Raw genomic sequence first — 18,149 nt, 5'->3', positions numbered from 1 at the left:
GAACGTCATCGCGCTGGCAGCGGGACTTGACAGCTTTAGAGGAGAGGGGGAAATTCACCAGCAACGACGAGCAGGACAAACACAATTGCCAAGTGAACTGTGAGTCGTGTAGCATACAGTCGGTCAGGATTCAAGAACTGACGAGCGATTCAGAATACCAATCATGGCATCACCATCGGGTACATCACCGGGGAGGCCAGACCCTTTGACACACGCAGCAATCTACTACGGCGAGTCCCACCGTACGAAGCAAAACCGTTCTCGAACCCTCTCATCCGCTGGCGCCAATACGAGTCTTCAGCGGATTCGGATGGGGCTGATGAACAAGGAAGCTCCACGTCGTAGACTGAGTCACGACGAGCCCCAATCACAGCCGAGAAAGTTCCTGATTGAGGTTGAGCCGACGTTGAAAGCTTTACTTGAGAGTGAGGATTCGGATGGGAATATGCAGATTACCATTGAGGATGCGGGACCGAAGGTGTTCACATTGGGGACCGCGAACAGCGGTGGGCATAACAGGTACGACTCTTTCACAAAGATTTCTTGGAAATAGAGATGCTAATTAAGCGCGTACAGATTCGATATCCGAGGAACCTATATGCTTTCGAATTTGTTGCAAGAATTGACCCTCGCAAAGGATTTCGGAAGAAAGCACATTCTCCTCGACGAAGCACGCTTAAACGAAAACCCTGTCGCCCGTCTCAATCGTCTTATCCGTACCACCTTCTGGGACGGCCTAACCCGCCGCATCGATGCCTCATCCCTCGAAAAGATCTGCGCAGACACGAAAAACCGCTCGACAGACCCGAGGCCGCGTATCTACATCCCAACCAAGGAACCAGAGATGTACGAGTATTATTGTAAGGCGGCGGCGGAGATGTCGCATCTGAATTTGCAGGTGGAGTATTTGCCGGAGACGATTGATGCTGTTTGGGTCAAGGACGCGAATCAGAAACCGGGGTTGTTGGCGTTAGCGATGGAGAAGGTTGTCGATCCCGTCACGGACGTGGTTCAGCTCCGGGGTATGCCATTCGTTGTCCCCGGTGGACGATTCAATGAGATGTACGGCTGGGACTCGTATTTCGAATCTCTTGGTCTCCTCGTCGATGGACGCGTTGATTTGGCGAAGGGGATGGTTGAGAACTTCATTTTTGAGATCACGCATTATGGAAAGATCTTGAATGCCAACAGGTCTTACTATCTTACGCGTTCTCAACCCCCGTTTTTGACGGATATGGCGTTGAGAGTGTATGATAAGATCAAGCATGAAGGTCCTACCGCAGACGACTTCCTGAAGCGTGCGCTCTGGGCTGCGATTAAGGAGTACAAGACTGTTTGGGTGTCTGCGCCGAGGTTGGATCCCATCACGGGGTTGTCACGGTACAGACCTGATGGAATTGGGATTCCGCCCGAGACGGAGGCGAGTCATTTCGAGCATATCTTGGAGCCGTTCTGTACGAAGAACAACATGACCTTCGAGGAGTTCCAGGTTGCGTACAATGACGGTATTGTCCATGAACCTGAGCTCGACGAGTACTTCATGCATGATCGTGCTGTCCGCGAGTCGGGACATGATACGACGTACCGTTTTGAACACGTTTGTGCGAACTTGGCGACGATCGACCTCAACACCTTGCTCTACAAGTACGAAACCGACATCGCGAAGACCATCCGCGAGAAATGGCATGATAAATTCCCGATGCCAGATGGTACGTTCGAGTCCTCGTTCACCTGGGATCGTAGAGCGATGAAGAGGAAGGCGTTGATCGATAAGTATTTGTGGAACGAGGCGGATGGGTTGTACTATGACTACGACACCGTTAAGCGGGAACAAGCGAAGTATGAGAGTTGTACGGCGTTTTGGGCATTGTGGGCGGGATGTGCGTCTCCCCGACAAGCTGCGGCGCTCGTCGACAAGAGTTTGTCGAAGTTTGAGGTGCTTGGTGGGCTCGTGGCTGGTACCGAGCGATCCTGCGGAAAAGTTGACTTGGATGCTCCTAGTCGACAGTGGGATTATCCCTCTGGTTGGGCACCGCAGCAGATGCTCGCCTGGGAAGGTCTCTGGCGGTACGGGTATGAGGACGAAGCTCGCCGTTTGGTCTATAGGTGGTTGTTTATGATGATCAAGAGTTTTATGGATTACAATGGTGTGGTGGTAGAGAAGTACAACGTCACCCGCGCCTCAGACCCACACCGCGTCGACGCGGAGTACGGAAACCAGGGTCTTGATTTCAAGGGTGTTGCCCGTGAAGGTTTCGGGTGGGTTAATGCTTCGTATCAAGTCGGTCTCTCGCAGTATACGACATCGAGGATGAGGAGGGCGTTGGGGGCGATTGTGCATCCTGATGTTTTCTTTTCAGACAAGAGTGATGAGTACCTCTTGGAGAACGAGCCGGACCCGTTCTTTGAGGGTGGTGCGGGGCAGGGATCTGGAGGGGTGGAGCATATTGTGCCAAGTCCTGCTTTTGCGGCGGCTGAGGCGAGGAGGGCGGCTGAGGAGAGGGGCAGTGAGGAAGGTGGGGTGCCGACGAGTGAGAGGGCTGGGATGGGAATGCAGAGTGAGATGGAGAAGTTGTCTGTGCAAGAAGAGTAATGGGACAGTGCAATGAGGAAGAAGTGTGTATGTTAAGATGAGGAAGGCATGGATGATGAGAGGCAAGCTTAAGGAGTGTGTGACTACGATCGTTTTGGTTTCGTTGTTTGTATGTACGTTGGTTAGTATCGCGATCGCTTGTCCATTAAGAAAAGAAAGAAAGCATTTAGAATAGTCGTCCATCAACTTGGGTCCTCCGACGTCATCAGGTTTTTCTCGGCTTCGACGGTCCGGGCGCGCCTAAACACCACCAGCTGGTAGCACGGCCAACATAAACCATCGCAAAGACCAATCTTATACCGATCTATTAGCAAATCCGATGACATTTTGGAAAAGGAAGAAGGCTGTTGGTGAGGGTGGGAGTAACACGGGAAGCCTCTTAGGTGAGCCTGAGTTCAAGCCTGTACCGCATGGTGACGGAGAGTTGATCAGCGACTCACAGACGAACCACTATCACCCTCCCCCAACCTCCCACCACCAGTCTCACATAAATCACCTTCAGCATCAACATCATCCCGTCCATCCTCCTCACACCCTGGCTCGGGATCACCAACATCAGTTTCGGCATCCTCGCCGCGTCCGAGTATTTCGTCACAGATTTTCGAAAGGAATGTGATTGAGGATGTTCCGAGCTTAAATGTTGCGGCTGCGTTACCGCACCAGCAAATCGAGGATCACGTCCCAGCCGTCCTCGACGCGAGCGCAGAAATGCTCATGGGTGGCACGGGCGGTGGGTCAGATCCAAGTGGAGGAAGAGGCAGTGGTGAGGGAAGGGGTCTTGACGTGGAGGAAGTCGAAATCGTCGCGATGGCACCCCCATCTGCCATGGAAAACCCCTGGTCATCCGAATCCCTCTCGGGCCCGGGTTCTGGATCTGCGTCTCCCTCGTTCCGGGCACTGAGCCCGGTGAGCAACGACTCCCGTCTCCGCGCTGGGAGTATTGGCGGAATGGCGGATTCAGGGGTCGTCGAGAGCGAGATGTTCGACCCTGACCCACATAACAAACGCTTATCTTTCGTTTCATATGCGGATATTATTGATGCGGAAGGCGAAGCAGTGGGGTCGCTGCCGCTATCGTCGAACCCGTCTCTCAGTGCGCACGTTAGTCCGGTGTTGAGTGCGGTTAGTGAGAGTGATGAGCTGGGAACAGAGAAAGGCGGTATGGGGGGAGGAGGAGGGATTGTGACGTTTAGTATGGGGGATGCGTTGAGGGCTGTTGGCACGGGCAATCCGGTGCCGGTTCATATGGAGGAGAATCCGTGGGCGGCGTAAAGTTACTGGGCGGGGACTAGGTGGTATGGGTTTTGGAAATGGTGTTTATATTGTATACTATCTATGAACAATTGTAACAGTTCTAGGCATTCCGTTCCCATGGGGTTACGTATACGGCAAGCACGACCGACCCCACAAAGCGCGGGCCGCGGTAACCCAACCCCGCACCGAACTCCTCGAGATCCTCTGTAAACCACAAAACCCTCCCTCGACATCTCCCTCTACAGACCTCTGATCCGCTACCAAAGAACAAAATGTCCGGCGACAACTCTTCCTCCTTCGACCTCCAAAACCTCTTCGGTGTCAAGGGCAAACACGTCCTCGTCACCGGCGGCGGGAAAGGTATCGGACTCATGATCTCGGCGGGCTTCGTTGAGAACGGGGCGACCGTCTACATCTCCTCTCGCTCGAAGAAGGATTGTGACGAGGCCGCGGAACATTTGAACCGACTTGGGAAGGGAAAGGCGGTCTCGATTCCGTGTGATTTGACAAAGTTGGAGGAGCAGAAGAAGTTGGTTGAAGAGATTAAGAAGCACACCGACAGTATGTGATCTCCTCCCCATTACGAATCTCGTTGGTTTAACGATTTGATCACATAGAACTCCACGTCCTCGTCAACAACTCCGGCAACAACTGGGGCGCTCCCTACGACAAGTACCCAGACGAAGCCTGGTCCCGCGTCCTAACCCTAAACCTCCACCGCGTCTTCACCCTAACCCAGCTCGTTACCCCCCTCCTCCAACAAGCCTCCGCCGCACCCTCATCCCTTTCCAACCCCGACCCAGCCCGCGTGATCAACATCGGGTCCGTCGATGGTATCCGCACGCCTTGGCTCGAGACGTTTGCGTATTCGGCGAGTAAGGCTGGTGTGCATCATATGACGGAGGTATTGTCCCATCACTTGGGGAAGAGGGGGATTACGGTCAACTGTATTGCTCCTGGTCCGTTCCAGAGTAAGATGATGGCTGCGACTCTTGATAAGTTCTCGGATAAGATCACGGGTGGGATTCCCTTGGGGAGGATCGGGACGCCGGAGGATGTTGCGGGTACATGTATCTGGTTGGCGAGCCGAGCTGGGGCGTACGTTAACGGTGCCATCGTGTTGTTGGATGGTGGCAGTGTGAAGGCTGCCAAGTTGTAAATTGTCAGAGATAGGGGGGCATATGTGTATGATTAGTTTTACCAAGTGCAATAGGAAGTGCGAAAAAGAATGATAAGGATAAACCTGCAAAAGCGCATTGAAGTGAATTGTAAAACGCATATAAGGGCCCTAGCGAATCGAAAGGCAGCTGCGTAACCGAACCAAGAAAGGCAACAAAAGAACGTTGAACGTGCGAAACCCATATATACACCACTTACCACATATCCACATACCGTCGCTCAAGCTCATACCAGCACAGAAGGCCTATTGAGGAGAAACAGCCTTATCCTCATCCTCCAAATGCTGGTACAAAAACTTGAACTCAGGCTTCTTCCTCTGCACCCAAGCCCCCTCGAAATCAAAATACCTATACGTCCCACTCTCATACTCATCCGTAATAACCTTCGGCTCCTCATGCCTCTGGAACCACGTCAGGTACTTCTTATGGAAGCGCCATGATTGACGTTTGAGTTCGCGTGCGGCGAGGTATTGTTGGTAGGCGCCTTGTTGGTAGTAGAAAACGTAGAAGAGGGTGTCGATGTCGATTTTTTCGAAGAGCATGGGTTCTTCGAAAATTGGGGAGGGTACTTGAGGGTAGTAGGAGGGTGTTGGGTAGGGGTTCTCAGGGGTGTAGTGTTTTGGTCTTTGGGCGTCGAGGGCGTCGGGGACGTACGTCAATGAAGTCTCGAGGAGCTGGTAGACGGAGGTGATTGGTGGTGGTGCCACTGAGCGTGCCCGTGCTGCCTGGAAAGACGCGATAAGATCCTGGAGACCGGGTGGTAGGTTCGCAGCGACCTCCGCAGCGTTGAATTCCGGTGGCGATACCGGAGACACGTTCTCTTCCATCGATGGTTCGGTTCCGTTGGCAGTACTTGGTGCGAGCTCAGACTCTTCAGGCATAACCTCCTGCACTGGTGCAGGCTCTTCCACTGGTGCTGATGCTGGTGCCGATGGCGGTGCAGATGGCAGACCATGTGAACTTGCAGGCTTGGAATGCGGCAACTCTGGTGTACTTGCTACTGGGGTACCTGGTACAGGTGTACTGGGTGCAGGAGTATTGGTTCCGGTACGCCTCAATCCAGGCGGTGGTGGCAGCGGCTGGATACCAGGTCCTCTTGCTGCCTCCGCTGCTGCTGCCGCTGCCGCTGCACTTGCGTACTTCAACGTCGGCGTATTCACCACAGGTTGCGTCGGTTGTGGGCCGATAGGTGCTGGTTGCGCCTGTTTTGCGGGAACAACACTGATCGTCGCTGCTGGTAATAGTGCCGGCGCAGGTGCGGGTGCTGTTACTGGTGCAGGCGTTGGTGGTGTTGGTGCTTTCGCTGCCACTGGTACACTCGACTTCCGCACTGGTGTTGGTGGCTGAGCATCTGCCGGTTTTGATTTTGCCGGTGTTGGTGGTTCAGGCCTGTCCTCCTTCACCGGACTCCTCACAGGCTCGTCATCCAACAAATCAACGTCGGACTCATCCTCTCTGTCAAGGGCGTTGTACATCTCCTCGTCGAGTGTAAGCTCATCATAGATGTGCTCGTCCTCAGCGAAGTCAACGTCCTGATTTGACTCGACGTAGTAGTCAATGTCATCTTTCAGGTCCAGCACCTCATCCACAGCCAGATTGCCGTTCTCCAGTCCTCTTAATATCAGCTCAATCTTCCCTTGATGCCACTTATGCCGCTCTATTAAGTGATCCACCTCTCCTAGCCTCTCGTTCTTACTCGAGTCGCGCTTGCTCTTCTTCGCGCCTACTTGTAAGGTTTCCGATTCGGCTTCCAGCTGCTCTATTTGCCGTTCGAGCTCATCCACAAGATTCGACAGCCATGTGCATGTTTCCATCTTTTGCTGCTCTTTAGGATCGAGCTTGGCCGCTGCACTGAGACCCTCCTTGCTGAAAGCCTTGGTTTTCAGGTCCTTCTCAACAGCCTTGAACTTCTCCATTTGCTATGACCCAAGTTAGTCTGACGTTCAATTGTGTGACATACGGAACGTCATACTGTCTCAATCAATCTACGCTGCTCCAGTAACGGCTTCTTGTCCTTGATTTCGTTACTTGCTGCCCAGGTTTTCACCTGATCACGCAGTCGTTGCAGCTTCTTGATTTCCTTCTTCAAATCCGACTCAAGTTTATCCTTTTGCGCCGGATTTTGTGAAGTCATCAATTTCTCGTAGATGCCCTCGAAGACCGCGACACCTGTGCGTAATGGTCAGCATACATCCCAGCGAAAGTAACCTCCAACACGCCAAACGACTCAAAACGCACAAGGAAACGTTCCGAAGGCCAGTTTTATGACATTGAAGACGAATTGCCCCGTCATCGTCTCGAGACCAAGCCGGAATGGCATGTCGCATGATGTAGTCGGCTTACCTTCCGCGATTCTCTTGAAGACCTTGTCGATCTCCGCTTGCAGTTTCCGTGCCGACATGGTGAAACGATGTACTCCCTCCTAAGCAATGCAATCAGCAACGGCGTCCCTGTATGCCAATGGGAATGCTTACCTTTCTTTGGTGGTGTAACTGGAGGCGATGTTCACCGGGCGTTCTACTGCAGCAACGCCAGGCCCGCGGCCGTGATGCCAGCCCCTGATTGGTAGGAGTGTACGAGAACGGTAATTTACAGGCCACCGAGAAAACAGCAAAATAATTATTACGATTGGAAGGACAGGCGATGCTTCGGCCATGATCGCATCACGATAGAACGGCAGTATATACCATGATTGTTACCAGATCACTGCGGATAGGGGGTCCTGGGGCCTCCGCCGCCTTCGCTTTCCCTCGGTCTATCAATAGCTTCCTCGGGCAGAACAACCCAGCAGCACGTTATTTTTCTCGGACACCTTCCGCATACGCCGAGGCAAAGTACCATGAACTCCTTAAGAACATTCCTCTGGAGAACTATCGTAACTTCGCGATTGTTGCACATATCGACCACGGAAAGTCAACTTTATCAGATCGACTGTTGGAATACACCGGGACTATCCGAAAAGATGCCGATAACAAACAGGTTCTCGACAAGCTGAAGGTGGAACAAGAACGAGGTATCACGGTCAAGGCGCAGACATGTACAATGTTCTACCAACACAAGGGTCAGGATTATCTGATCAACCTTATCGACACACCTGGACACGTTGATTTCAGAGCAGAAGTATCAAGAAGTTTGGCAGCATGTAATGGAGCATTACTCCTCGTCGACGCCGCTCAGGGTATCCAAGCACAAACCGTCGCAAACTTCTACCTTGCGTTCGCAGAGGGACTGGAGATGCTGCCAGCCCTGAACAAAATCGACCTCCCATCCGCAGACCCCGAGCGTGTGCTGACACAGATGCGGGACACCTTCGAAATCGACACCAGCGATGCACTCATGGTAAGTGCCAAAGCTGGCCTCGGCATCGAGACCGTTCTCCCAGCTGTCATCGAACGGATGCCACCACCCTCCGGAGACGCCGCTGGAAGGTTGAAGTGTCTCCTAATCGACTCTTGGTACGACAACTACGTCGGCGTTATCGCCCTTATCCGAGTCTTCGACGGTACCATGAGAAAAGGTGACAAAATTACCTCCGCCTACACCGGCCTCAAATACGAAGTCGGCGAAGTAGGGATCATGCACCCTGACCGCACACCCATTAAGGAGTTAAAAGCGGGTATGGTCGGATACATCATTACCGGCATGAAAGAATCAAAGGAAGCCCACATCGGTGACACCTACATGAAAGTCGGCGAAAAAGTCGATCCACTACCCGGCTTCGAGCCTACGCAGCCCATGGTCTTCGTCGGAGCATACCCCATCGACGCCGTCGATTTCACCAAACTCGACGAGAGTATCTCTCATCTCGTCCTCAACGACCGTTCTGTCTCTATCCAAAAAGAGACTTCAACAGCTCTTGGCCAGGGATGGCGTATCGGGTTCCTCGGGACTCTGCACTGCTCCGTCTTCCAAGATCGTCTGAAGCAGGAGTACGGAAGCGAAGTCATTATTACTGCTCCCACCGTACCCTTTAAAGTCAGATACCAAGACGGATCAGAGGCAATCATCTCCAACCCATACGATTTCCCTGACTTGACAACCAGAAGCGGTCCGAATCCCGTCGAGGATGTTCAAGAGCCAATTGTCGAGGCAACGATGATGTTTCCGCAGGAATATCTCGGACCTATCATCGAACTCTGCGAAGCGAACCGTGGAGAACAAAAGGAATGTACATTCATGAATACAGGCGAACGTGTCCTGCTCAAATACGCCCTCCCCCTCAGCCAACTCGTCGACGATTTCTTCGGGAAATTAAAGGGCATGTCAAAAGGTTATGCATCCCTCGACTACGAAGATTCCGGCTACAGAACAGCGGACCTCGTCAAACTCACCCTCCTCGTCAACAAAAAACCCGTCGATGCACTCGCTGCAGTCTGCCACCGCTCCCAAGTCGACCGCAAAGGCCGCGAATGGGCAAAACGCCTCAAAAACCTCCTCGATCGCCAACTATACGAGATCATCATCCAAGCTACTGTCGGACAAAGAGTCATCGCGCGAGAGAGTATTTCGGCCATGAGGAAGGATGTTACGGCGAAGTGTTACGGAGGAGATATTACGCGCAAGATGAAGTTGTTGAGTAAGCAGAAGGAGGGAAAGAAGAGGATGAAGACGATTGGAAATATTCAGGTTGATCCGAGGAAGTTGTCGGATTTCTTGACGAATAAGGATGTCTGAAGCTTCGTGTATGGATTGAACGACGTAAGAATAGGATTTTGGCGATGGCGTTCTTGTTGGTATAGCATGATCATGTGGTATTACGTTAAGTGTCCCGGTATTTATCATAACCTCCATAAAAATCCGCAAAACTGATATGTGCCTGCCTCTATTCCTCCCCCGGCATCTTGTACTCGACCAACGTACTGACAGCATGATATTTCGTCGAAAAACTCCTCATCTGCACCGCCTCCGCACCCACGACCTCCTTCGCATCACTATCCACCCATTCCGCCGGTACCTCGCTATCGTTATCTGCGTAGACGAGCACGTTGAATGTACATAGTCCTTCTAGTTGTGGGAGGAATGTCACCGAGGCTGTGATCTGGCGGATGAGTGCTTGGATTTCTTTCGTGATCTCAGCTTCCGGTTTGTCGGCTGCTGGTGGTGCAGATCCAGCTTTTGATGGTGTTGTAGGTGCGACAGGGTTCTTGTTGTTAATTTCGAGGGCGAATTGCCATCGTTCGACGGTTTCCGCGGTTTCTTTTGATGTTACGGCGACGATCAACTTTGTGATCTTACCGCCCGTGACCCATTCTGTTTGGAACTTCGTCAGTTTTCCTCATAGAAGAAGAGAATCCAAAATTCAAACTGTGTAATTGCCCCATGATCTTCTTGATATACGCCTTGACATCCTCATCATCCGTGACCATCATTGTCAGGCCATACTTCTTTACGGCCTTGAAGTCCTCTGGAGGGTAGATTCCGCGTTGGTAGAGAATTGAGTTGATCGTGAATTCTGTTTGTAGGCAATATCAGTCTTTGAATGCGGAGAAATACGGAGTTACCAACTAACCGAAGAACTCGCTCACGAGCTTGGCGGAACCTTTGAGAGTAAGCTTTGAGCGGGTGGGAGCAGCAGTAGCATCAGTAGGAGCGGCCATTCTGGTAGTTTCTGATCGAGCGTAAGAGAGTGAAAACGGTGATCACGGTGAGCGTTCGGTTCTGCTTGATTCTCGAGGTCGGCGTAAACAAGTTACCCGAAATGGCAAAGAGATACGAAGATCAAGAATGCAAGTAAATCTTCAGAGAACAATGCCAATACTTCTATCTGAGTTCGGTAAAGACCTTTATCTTTCACCTACATGTCAATTCAACCTCTGTTTTCCCATCCCCCAAACAGGAAACCTGATGATTCACGTGCCCACCCACCCAATGGACGAGGCTACGAACCTGTACACCTCCAACCTCATACACTCCGTATCGTATCCATCCAACCCACCAGTATCGTTAGCAGGCCTACGATTACTGTCCACTCCTTATTCTTAATCAACAGTCAATCAATTGTCAATGTCCACCCGCTCTCTCCGTTCGAAACGTCGCGCCGAGCCCGAGGAAGAAGTTGGAGATGTCGTCGACGCGCCGGTCGTGAAGAGACGCGCCATTGCCTCTACAAAGGTTACAAAGGAGACGCGTCTACCATCTCCCGAGCCTGAAGAACAACTGAAGGGGAAAGAGAAGGCACGCGACGATCTTCAGTTGTTGATCGACCACTTCTCCGCCCTCACCTCGACCCTCCTCCTCCACACCGCCCTCACATCCTCAACACCCCCCTCTTTCGCCGTACTCAAACGGCAAATTGAAGCAACAACGGGCCGCACATTCAGCCTCCTTCATCTACAGCAAATCAAAGGTGTTTGGGATAAAGCTTTCGTGTGGGAGATGGGGAATGCGGGGGTTGTGGTTGAGTTGCCGAAGGGGGTTGGGGTTATGGATATTGACGGCCGTGTGAGGGAATTTGAGAAGAGAGTGGATGAATTGCTTGAGGGAGAGGTGCCGGTGAAGGAGATGCCTGTCAAGGAACCGAGAACGCCAAGGAAGGGGAAGGCGCTTGCGACGGGATTGCTCACGCCGAGGAAGACGCCGTCGAAACCGACGATGTCGCCTCTCAAGTCACTATCAACTTTTAATGAGGTCGAAGATGAAACCGCCTCTCCCCCCACCTCGCCCACCAAACCCCGACGAACACTCCCCGCAACACCCTCCTCCCGCGCTGATCGCCACGCCTCCCTCCTCTCAAAACTCCGCGCCAAATCCACTCTTGCTGCCTCCCAACCTGCACCTACTGCACTCTCCCCTCTCCAACGCCTCGCCCCTCTCCTCCCCGACATCGTCGCAATCATCCACCTTCTCCTCCCTTTGACGAAAACGACGAAATCGTTCAGTATGGATACGATTTGTGTGATGGTTGTGGAAAGTCTGGGAGCTAGAGGGAAGGTCATGGCGGTGGAGGAGGTTGCGGAGGGGATTGAGGTGCTTGGTACCTTGAATTGGGGTGAGAAGAGCGGGGAGAGGTGGTGTTCAGTGATGACGGTTGGGACGCAGGGGAAGAAGGCGGTCAGGTTTGAGGGTGGGTGGGAGATGAAGAAAGTGTTGGAGGTGATTGACAGGGAAAGGAACACGGGATCAACTGCTTGATCATATCTCATAACCGGCACCGTGGACGAATGCGTGGCGAGAAAGAGCTCGAGGAGAACAGGGACGGGCTGACAAGATTGACACTATTCGACACGAAGGCTCACTTCGTAGGTGCTGGCCACCTTCCATTTACAAATACATCCCCATATACCCTCCGGTTCTCACAGTCGCGGTTCATCCCTATCTCATGCGGCTCAGGATTCCGATGCGCGCGGGGTGCACCAACCTTAAATTCCTCCGACGAACCAATGCATCACCAATCCCATCCTAATTGCAATTGCTGTTTGATTCGTTGATCTCTGAAGAAAATGTCTACTGTCGCTTTTAACAAGGCTGGATCGGCTGCTGCTGGAGCGGCGCCTGCTCAAGGCCACTCTCATGACAACGGTCATTCGCACGATCATGCCATTGAGCACGGACACACGTTCGCCCCTCTTCCCTGCTTTCACTTGATCTTACTCATAACTCTATCTGCGCAGTCACGAAGTCATGGACAACCCCGGCTCCTACCTCGCCCGCGAACCTCCCATCGTCGCCGGCCGCAACTTCTCCGAACGCGCCTTCACAATCGGTATCGGCGGCCCCGTCGGCTCCGGCAAAACCGCACTCATGCTCGCTCTTTGCCAAAGGCTTCGTCCGCACTACTCTATCGCCGCTGTAACCAACGACATCTTTACCCGCGAAGATGGCGAGTTCTTGATCAGGCATAAGGCGTTGGAAGCGGAGAGAATTAGGGCCATTGAGACGGGAGGGTGTCCTCATGCTGCTATTCGGGAGGATATTTCGGCGAATTTGGGGGCGTTGGAGGAGTTGCATGAACAGTTTAACACTGAATTGTTGTTGGTTGAGAGTGGAGGAGATAACCTCGCTGCCAACTACTCCCGCGAGTTGGCGGATTTCATCATCTACGTTATCGACGTCTCGGGTGGTGATAAAGTTCCGAGAAAGGGTGGACCGGGTATCACGCAGTCTGATTTATTGATCATCAACAAGTGTGAGCTTGCCCCCATCGTGGGTGCGAGCTTGGAGGTCATGGACCGTGATGCGCGGAAGATGCGCGAGGGCGGACCTACGATCTTCGCACAGGTCAAGAACGGCGTTGGAGTGGACGAAATCGTCGACCTCATCATCTCCACCTGGAAGAGCACCGTAAAGAAGTGAAGCAAACTATCTGGGAACAAACGCAGATGCACATTCTGTCTCTAGAATCGTCCTAGGCTCAAGTGTCCGTTTACTCATTCATATACCCCTGATCCTTTATCCCTACTCAATCATCTTCGCAGCCCTCCTAACAGCCTTCGCAACCCTCCTCTCCCACTGCTGCGCAACGTCCACCCTCCCCTCCCTCAACGCCTCCCTCAAACTGGGAAAGGTCTCCCCCTCATACCCCGTCTCCAATCCCGGCGCAAACACGACGTGTTTATACCACTCCCTACCCTCCAACCCCTTTTTATCGAGGAACCCACGCTCGAATTTTCGGTATTTCTTGTTAATCTCCTTCGCCGATCTCAGGAGCGCGATTTTTCTCCGATGTGACATACGCCTCGCAGTCATCATTTTGTTGCTCACCTTAACAGCTTCGGCATCCAATTTCGCCGCCGCCTTTTTGAGCTCCTTCGCCGCACCTTTCACGTCCGAAAGATCGAACTCGTGATACTCCTTCCCTAATCCCTCCACATACCCATCCACCGCACCCGCATACTCCGTTACATTAAACGGAATAATCGCAGAACTCGCCAACCTCAACCCCATCAACCCCCACAACTTCGCAGTAAGTGTGTGGTGCGTCCACTCTGGATCCCCGTACGTGTTCATCCAGTGAAACGAATCGTAGACGGAGTGGTAGTGATACACGGGTCCGCCTTTGTGACCGGTGAATCCGAAATCAACGCTCGGGATTCCAGCGTGCTCGAGGAATGGAGTAAAATCACTCCCACTTCCTAGAACCCCGATCTCGGGCCCATGTCCCCCCTCCTTGCGGGTGCGTTTCGCCCACTTTTCGTATACCGTCTTGCCCTCCTTCACCTTCGGCGGCTTATGCTTCTTCCTCGCCGGGTTCTTCCTCCGTTCCACTACTTTGGAGGGATACCTCACATCTTTCGTCGCCTCCAGAACAAGTCTGTTCAAACTCGGACTCGCGCTCGCTTCGAAATCTGGACCGGTGGCGGCCATATCTACGTTCAAATACGCAACAGCGTTTCTCGCCAACCACGGGGCATATTGTTCGACCCACTCCGTAGAGCCAACGAGGCCGTACTCCTCCGCATCCCAGGAGGCGAACACGATGGTGCGCAGGGGTGACCATCCCGTTTCTAGTAGCTTTCCGAATGAGCGGACGACCTCAATCATAGCTGCTGAGCCTGAGGCCGGATCCCCTGCTCCTCCCGCTGGCCAGGAGTCGCGGTGGTTACCCAAGATAACGACATCATCGAGTGTTCCGTTGATTGTGCCGATGACGTTGTAGATCCTCTCGATTTTCCACTCTACCTCGTTGACCATATGTACCGTAGCCCTCGAGGGTCCAATAGCGTACTCAACTTCCCACTTCTCCAATCCCCCGGCCCATCCCTCCACCACGGGTCCGATTCCGTTGAGGGATTGGAGGAGGGGGATGGCGTCCTCGTAGCTAATAGGCAACGATGGAATCTTAGGTAAGACATCCGACGTTTCGTGGTCGACCCTCTTCGTCTCATTCCCAGGAAGAGATGGGTACCCTGGGGTGGATGGATCCCCGGCCCCGGTAGAGAGAAACATCACGCTCCCGCGCTGTACACTACTCGGATTTCTTGCCCCTCCCTTCGGGTATGCCGCCTCCCCTTCATCTCCCGTCACAGAATCATCCCCCGGATCGGTGTAGATAAGGACACCGATCGCTCCGGCCTCCTGGGCTCCTTTGACCTTCAACCCACGAAAGTTCTTGCCGTAGCGTGCGATCACGATCTTGCCGGTGAGGTCGATACCCAGATCACGGAGTTTGCGGTAGTCGGATTCGGTGCCGTAGTTTGCGTAGACTAGGTGGCCGGTTGCGGATCCGTTTGCGGAGTAGCCGTGGAAAGCTGGGACCTCATCCCGCAGTTTCGAATTGGGATCGCCCTGTACGACGTCTTCCCGGAGTTTGGCCTTGAATGTAGTCCGGCCGGTGACGTCTCTCATCTCCAAACTATGCGAGACGGGATAATTCAACAGCACATCAAACGGCAGCAACTCAGATTTAACTCCATACGACTCCCACTTGTCCCTCGTCCACTCCGCCTGCGACATATTCTGCCCAGCCAAATGCGCACCAGAGGTGTAATACTTACTCCACTTCCTCACCGTCCCATTCTGCGGCACCCCAAGCAAAATCCTCTCTGCCTCCCCCAACGGAACGCGATCATATGGTGGTCGGTGATCACTAACCAACCAATGGAAGATCCAGATAATTGGAGCGAGCACGAGGATGGTGAGGACAGCGTATGCGATATTGCGGATTACGTCGGCATGGTTTGGTTTTGTAAGACGGTGGGAGGGGGTGAAGAATGCTGCGACTTTGCTGAAAGGGCCGCCGTAGCCTCGACGAGGGCGGAGGAGAGGGTAGTCCTCGTCTTCGTCAGACTCATAGTGGTCGGGGTCTCTGTAAGATTCTTGTCTATCTCTCGTCATTTTAGGCCATATAATTTTTGGTGGTTGGGTCGCCTGGATGACGACGCATTGGGCGCCGGGGCACCTGTTCGCCAAATGCTGGGGATCTGCACGTCTTCGTTACAGGGGAACATCCCAACCTGCGATCTCCTCTGATCTCCTCTGATCTTCTCTCATTCGACCTCTGCAATTGTCAACGATTGTCGAGCGTCATGAACGTCCTCGTCTATACAGGTAGATCCGACCACTCGTCTCTCCAGACACACTGACCGGTCCACAGGCCCCGGCACCTCCCGCACCTCAATCCGCCACACCTTCGCAACCCTCCGCCCCCTCCTAACCCCCCATTACGCCCTTATCCCCATCGAATCCTCCGCCCTCCTCTCCGAACCCTGGCAATCCACAACTTCTCTCCTCATTATCCCTGGCGGCCGCGACATTCCCTACTGTAACGCGCTCAACGGAGATGGAAATCGAATGATTGCGGAGTGGGTTAGGAAGGGAGGACGATATTTAGGGTTTTGTGCCGGTGGATATTTTGGGAGTGGGAGGGTTGAGTTTGAGGAGGGGGTGCAGGGCATGGAGGTTGTTGGATCAAGGGAGTTGAAGTTCTTTCCTGGGACGTGTCGTGGTACAGCGTTCGAAGGGTTCGTTTACAACACAGAAGCCGGCGCGCGAGGCTCAAAACTGAGCATCAACACTGAAGCGATGGGTAAAGATGTTCCGGAGTCTTTTACGACATACTACAACGGCGGCGGCCTCTTTGTCGACGCCGACAACTACTCCTCCCGCGGCATCCGCGTCCTCTCGCGCTACGCCGACAAACCCAAAGTCCCTGGCGGCGATGCATCCGTGGTGTATTGTCCCGTTGGTAAAGGTGCTGCGGTGCTGTTTGGTACGCACCCCGAATACTCCCCTGCTCATCTTAACCCACAAGATGGTGATGGACCAGAATATGCGGAACTCATTGCCTTGCTCAGCAAACCTGAGGAAAACGGTGCTCGGGTTGCATTCATGAGAGCGGTGTTAAACATGCTGGAGTTGAAGATTGTGCCGGCGGTTGAGGGGTTGACCAGCGTTCCCAGTTTGACACCGTTGATGTTGTCGAGTGTCGATAATGGGGAGGGGGTCCGCGACGTTCTTGACCGGCTACGCTCCAGTGGTACGGATACAGAGGACGGGTTCCGGTTGGAGGAGAGCAACGATACCTTTCTCTTCCGCAAACCCATGACTGAGGGGGTGGATATGTCCTCACTATCAACATACCTCCCCTCCGCTCCCACGGACGACTTAAACTCTGTCATCAAGTTGGTGGATGTCTATGGCTCGGAACCGCCGGCGGCGAAGACGACCCCGTTCTTCGACCACGCCGCGTACTACAACGCACTCCTCCGCGCACGCTCAACCTCCTCAAACGGAAACCACACATTGGGCTCACCGTTGATGTACAGCGAGATCGTAACCTCCTCCCAAACTCTCCTCGATAAGAACTTCAACTTCCTCACCAAGTTACCAGCGGGATTCACCATCCTCGCAACCCACCAAATTGCCGGTCGGGGTCGTGGGAATAATGCATGGGTCTCTCCTCCAGGTGTCTTGGCTTTCTCGACAATCTTGCGACACCCGCGACGACTTCTGGAATCCGCGCCCGTGGTGTTCGTCCAGTACCTCGTATCCCTCTCTATCGTGGAGGCGATAAGGCAGGATGGGTACGAGGAGTTGGATGTGAGGATCAAGTGGCCTAACGACATTTACGCCAAAAACCCCACCCCCGGAGAAGGAGCGGATAAAGATAAGGGTTATGTCAAGATTGGTGGGATTTTGGTGAATTCGAGTTTTGAGAACGATGATTTTGTCTTGGTCGTTGGGTGTGGGATTAATACCACCAACTCTGCCCCCACTACATCCCTTAACCACGTCCTCGAAGCGCACAACACCGAGCGCAGAAGAGCAGGAAGAGGGACCCTACCGCCGATCAGGATGGAAAAGCTTTTGGCTAGGATCATGGTAAAACTCGAAGACATGTACACAATCTTCGCCTACTCCACCCGCGGCTTCCGCGCTTTCGAATCCCTCTACTACGACCGCTGGCTCCACACCGACCAACTCGTGCGTCTCGAGATGGAATCGGATGCGCGGGCGCGCATTGTTGGGATAACGATGGATCATGGGTTGTTGGAGGTTGAGGAGGTTGATGCACAGGGACGGGGGATGAGGGGGAGGAGGTGGCATTTGCAGGCTGATGGGAATAGTTTTGATATGTTTAAGGGGTTGTTGAAGAGGAAGGCGTGAGTCGATGAGGCATGTGATAGACTTGAGATGCATTCCAGTGTCTAAAAGAATCGAAAGTAACGCCTACACCAACGCCGAGT

At 53.2% G+C, this 18,149-nt stretch overlaps 10 protein-coding genes across 10 annotated transcripts; 7 read left to right on the top strand and 3 right to left on the bottom strand.

The window, feature by feature from the left end:
* Nucleotides 1–163: 163 nt before the first annotated feature.
* Nucleotides 164–2,593, top strand: SAICODRAFT_61888 (trehalase; the record flags this gene model as incomplete). Its single annotated transcript, XM_019169870.1, has 2 exons — nt 164–519; nt 577–2,593. 2 exons carry the CDS (start codon nt 164–166, stop codon nt 2,591–2,593), a joined length of 2,373 nt encoding a protein of 790 aa, XP_019021420.1.
* Nucleotides 2,594–2,846: 253 nt separating this feature from the next.
* On the top strand, nt 2,847–3,871 carry SAICODRAFT_73578 (uncharacterized protein). The gene is made up of 2 exons (XM_019170871.1): nt 2,847–2,976; nt 3,036–3,871. Exons 1-2 carry the CDS (start codon nt 2,913–2,915, stop codon nt 3,863–3,865), a joined length of 894 nt encoding a protein of 297 aa, XP_019021419.1. The 5' UTR covers nt 2,847–2,912; the 3' UTR covers nt 3,866–3,871.
* Nucleotides 3,872–4,059: 188 nt separating this feature from the next.
* Nucleotides 4,060–5,026, top strand: SAICODRAFT_97501 (short chain dehydrogenase/reductase family). Its single transcript, XM_019172112.1, has 2 exons — nt 4,060–4,408; nt 4,465–5,026. Exons 1-2 carry the CDS (start codon nt 4,120–4,122, stop codon nt 5,004–5,006), a joined length of 831 nt encoding a protein of 276 aa, XP_019021418.1. The 5' UTR covers nt 4,060–4,119; the 3' UTR covers nt 5,007–5,026.
* A 244-nt stretch (nt 5,027–5,270) lies between these two features.
* SAICODRAFT_62041 (uncharacterized protein) lies at nt 5,271–7,426 on the bottom strand (the record flags this gene model as incomplete). Its single annotated transcript, XM_019169885.1, has 4 exons — nt 5,271–6,164; nt 6,246–6,944; nt 6,998–7,194; nt 7,369–7,426. The coding sequence occupies 4 exons, from the start codon at nt 7,424–7,426 to the stop codon at nt 5,271–5,273; spliced, it is 1,848 nt and encodes a 615-aa protein (XP_019021417.1).
* Nucleotides 7,427–7,435: 9 nt separating this feature from the next.
* Nucleotides 7,436–9,699, top strand: SAICODRAFT_37343 (GTP-binding protein lepa; the record flags this gene model as incomplete). The annotated part of the gene is made up of 2 exons (XM_019168556.1): nt 7,436–7,477; nt 7,879–9,699. 2 exons carry the CDS (start codon nt 7,436–7,438, stop codon nt 9,697–9,699), a joined length of 1,863 nt encoding a protein of 620 aa, XP_019021416.1.
* Nucleotides 9,700–9,847: 148 nt separating this feature from the next.
* On the bottom strand, nt 9,848–10,622 carry SAICODRAFT_61875 (DNA-binding protein; the record flags this gene model as incomplete). Its single annotated transcript, XM_019169869.1, has 3 exons — nt 9,848–10,275; nt 10,331–10,477; nt 10,535–10,622. The coding sequence occupies 3 exons, from the start codon at nt 10,620–10,622 to the stop codon at nt 9,848–9,850; spliced, it is 663 nt and encodes a 220-aa protein (XP_019021415.1).
* Nucleotides 10,623–11,028: 406 nt separating this feature from the next.
* Nucleotides 11,029–12,156, top strand: SAICODRAFT_27746 (uncharacterized protein; the record flags this gene model as incomplete). The annotated part of the gene is made up of 1 exon (XM_019167055.1): nt 11,029–12,156. The coding sequence occupies one exon, from the start codon at nt 11,029–11,031 to the stop codon at nt 12,154–12,156; it is 1,128 nt and encodes a 375-aa protein (XP_019021414.1).
* A 185-nt stretch (nt 12,157–12,341) lies between these two features.
* On the top strand, nt 12,342–13,380 carry SAICODRAFT_175240 (urease accessory protein UreG). Its single transcript, XM_019165818.1, has one exon. It carries the CDS (start codon nt 12,646–12,648, stop codon nt 13,315–13,317), a length of 672 nt encoding a protein of 223 aa, XP_019021413.1. The 5' UTR covers nt 12,342–12,645; the 3' UTR covers nt 13,318–13,380.
* A 39-nt stretch (nt 13,381–13,419) lies between these two features.
* Nucleotides 13,420–15,798, bottom strand: SAICODRAFT_61865 (Zn-dependent exopeptidase; the record flags this gene model as incomplete). Its single annotated transcript, XM_019169867.1, has 2 exons — nt 13,420–14,181; nt 14,233–15,798. The coding sequence occupies 2 exons, from the start codon at nt 15,796–15,798 to the stop codon at nt 13,420–13,422; spliced, it is 2,328 nt and encodes a 775-aa protein (XP_019021412.1).
* Nucleotides 15,799–15,989: 191 nt separating this feature from the next.
* On the top strand, nt 15,990–18,069 carry SAICODRAFT_10093 (biotin-protein ligase; the record flags this gene model as incomplete). The annotated part of the gene is made up of 2 exons (XM_019165174.1): nt 15,990–16,011; nt 16,058–18,069. The coding sequence occupies 2 exons, from the start codon at nt 15,990–15,992 to the stop codon at nt 18,067–18,069; spliced, it is 2,034 nt and encodes a 677-aa protein (XP_019021411.1).
* Nucleotides 18,070–18,149: the final 80 nt, after the last annotated feature.

Source organism: Saitoella complicata (assembly GCF_001661265.1).
Source record: "Saitoella complicata NRRL Y-17804 unplaced genomic scaffold SAICOscaffold_27, whole genome shotgun sequence".
Lineage (NCBI taxonomy): Eukaryota > Fungi > Ascomycota > Saitoellomycetes > Saitoellales > Saitoellaceae > Saitoella > Saitoella complicata.
Note: the sequence above shows the minus strand (reverse complement) of the source record. Positions and strands in the feature narration are given on the sequence as shown.

Coding starts and splice junctions, on each gene's coding strand:
- SAICODRAFT_73578 (XM_019170871.1), top strand. CDS start 2,913: ATGACATTTTGGAAAAGGAAGAAGGCTGTTGGTGAGGGTGGGAGTAAC. Junction 2,977..3,035: donor TAACACGGGAAGCCTCTTAG/GTGAGCCTGAGT, acceptor AGCGACTCACAG/ACGAACCACTATCACCCTCC.
- SAICODRAFT_97501 (XM_019172112.1), top strand. CDS start 4,120: ATGTCCGGCGACAACTCTTCCTCCTTCGACCTCCAAAACCTCTTCGGT. Junction 4,409..4,464: donor GATTAAGAAGCACACCGACA/GTATGTGATCTC, acceptor TTGATCACATAG/AACTCCACGTCCTCGTCAAC.
- SAICODRAFT_175240 (XM_019165818.1), top strand. CDS start 12,646: ATGGACAACCCCGGCTCCTACCTCGCCCGCGAACCTCCCATCGTCGCC.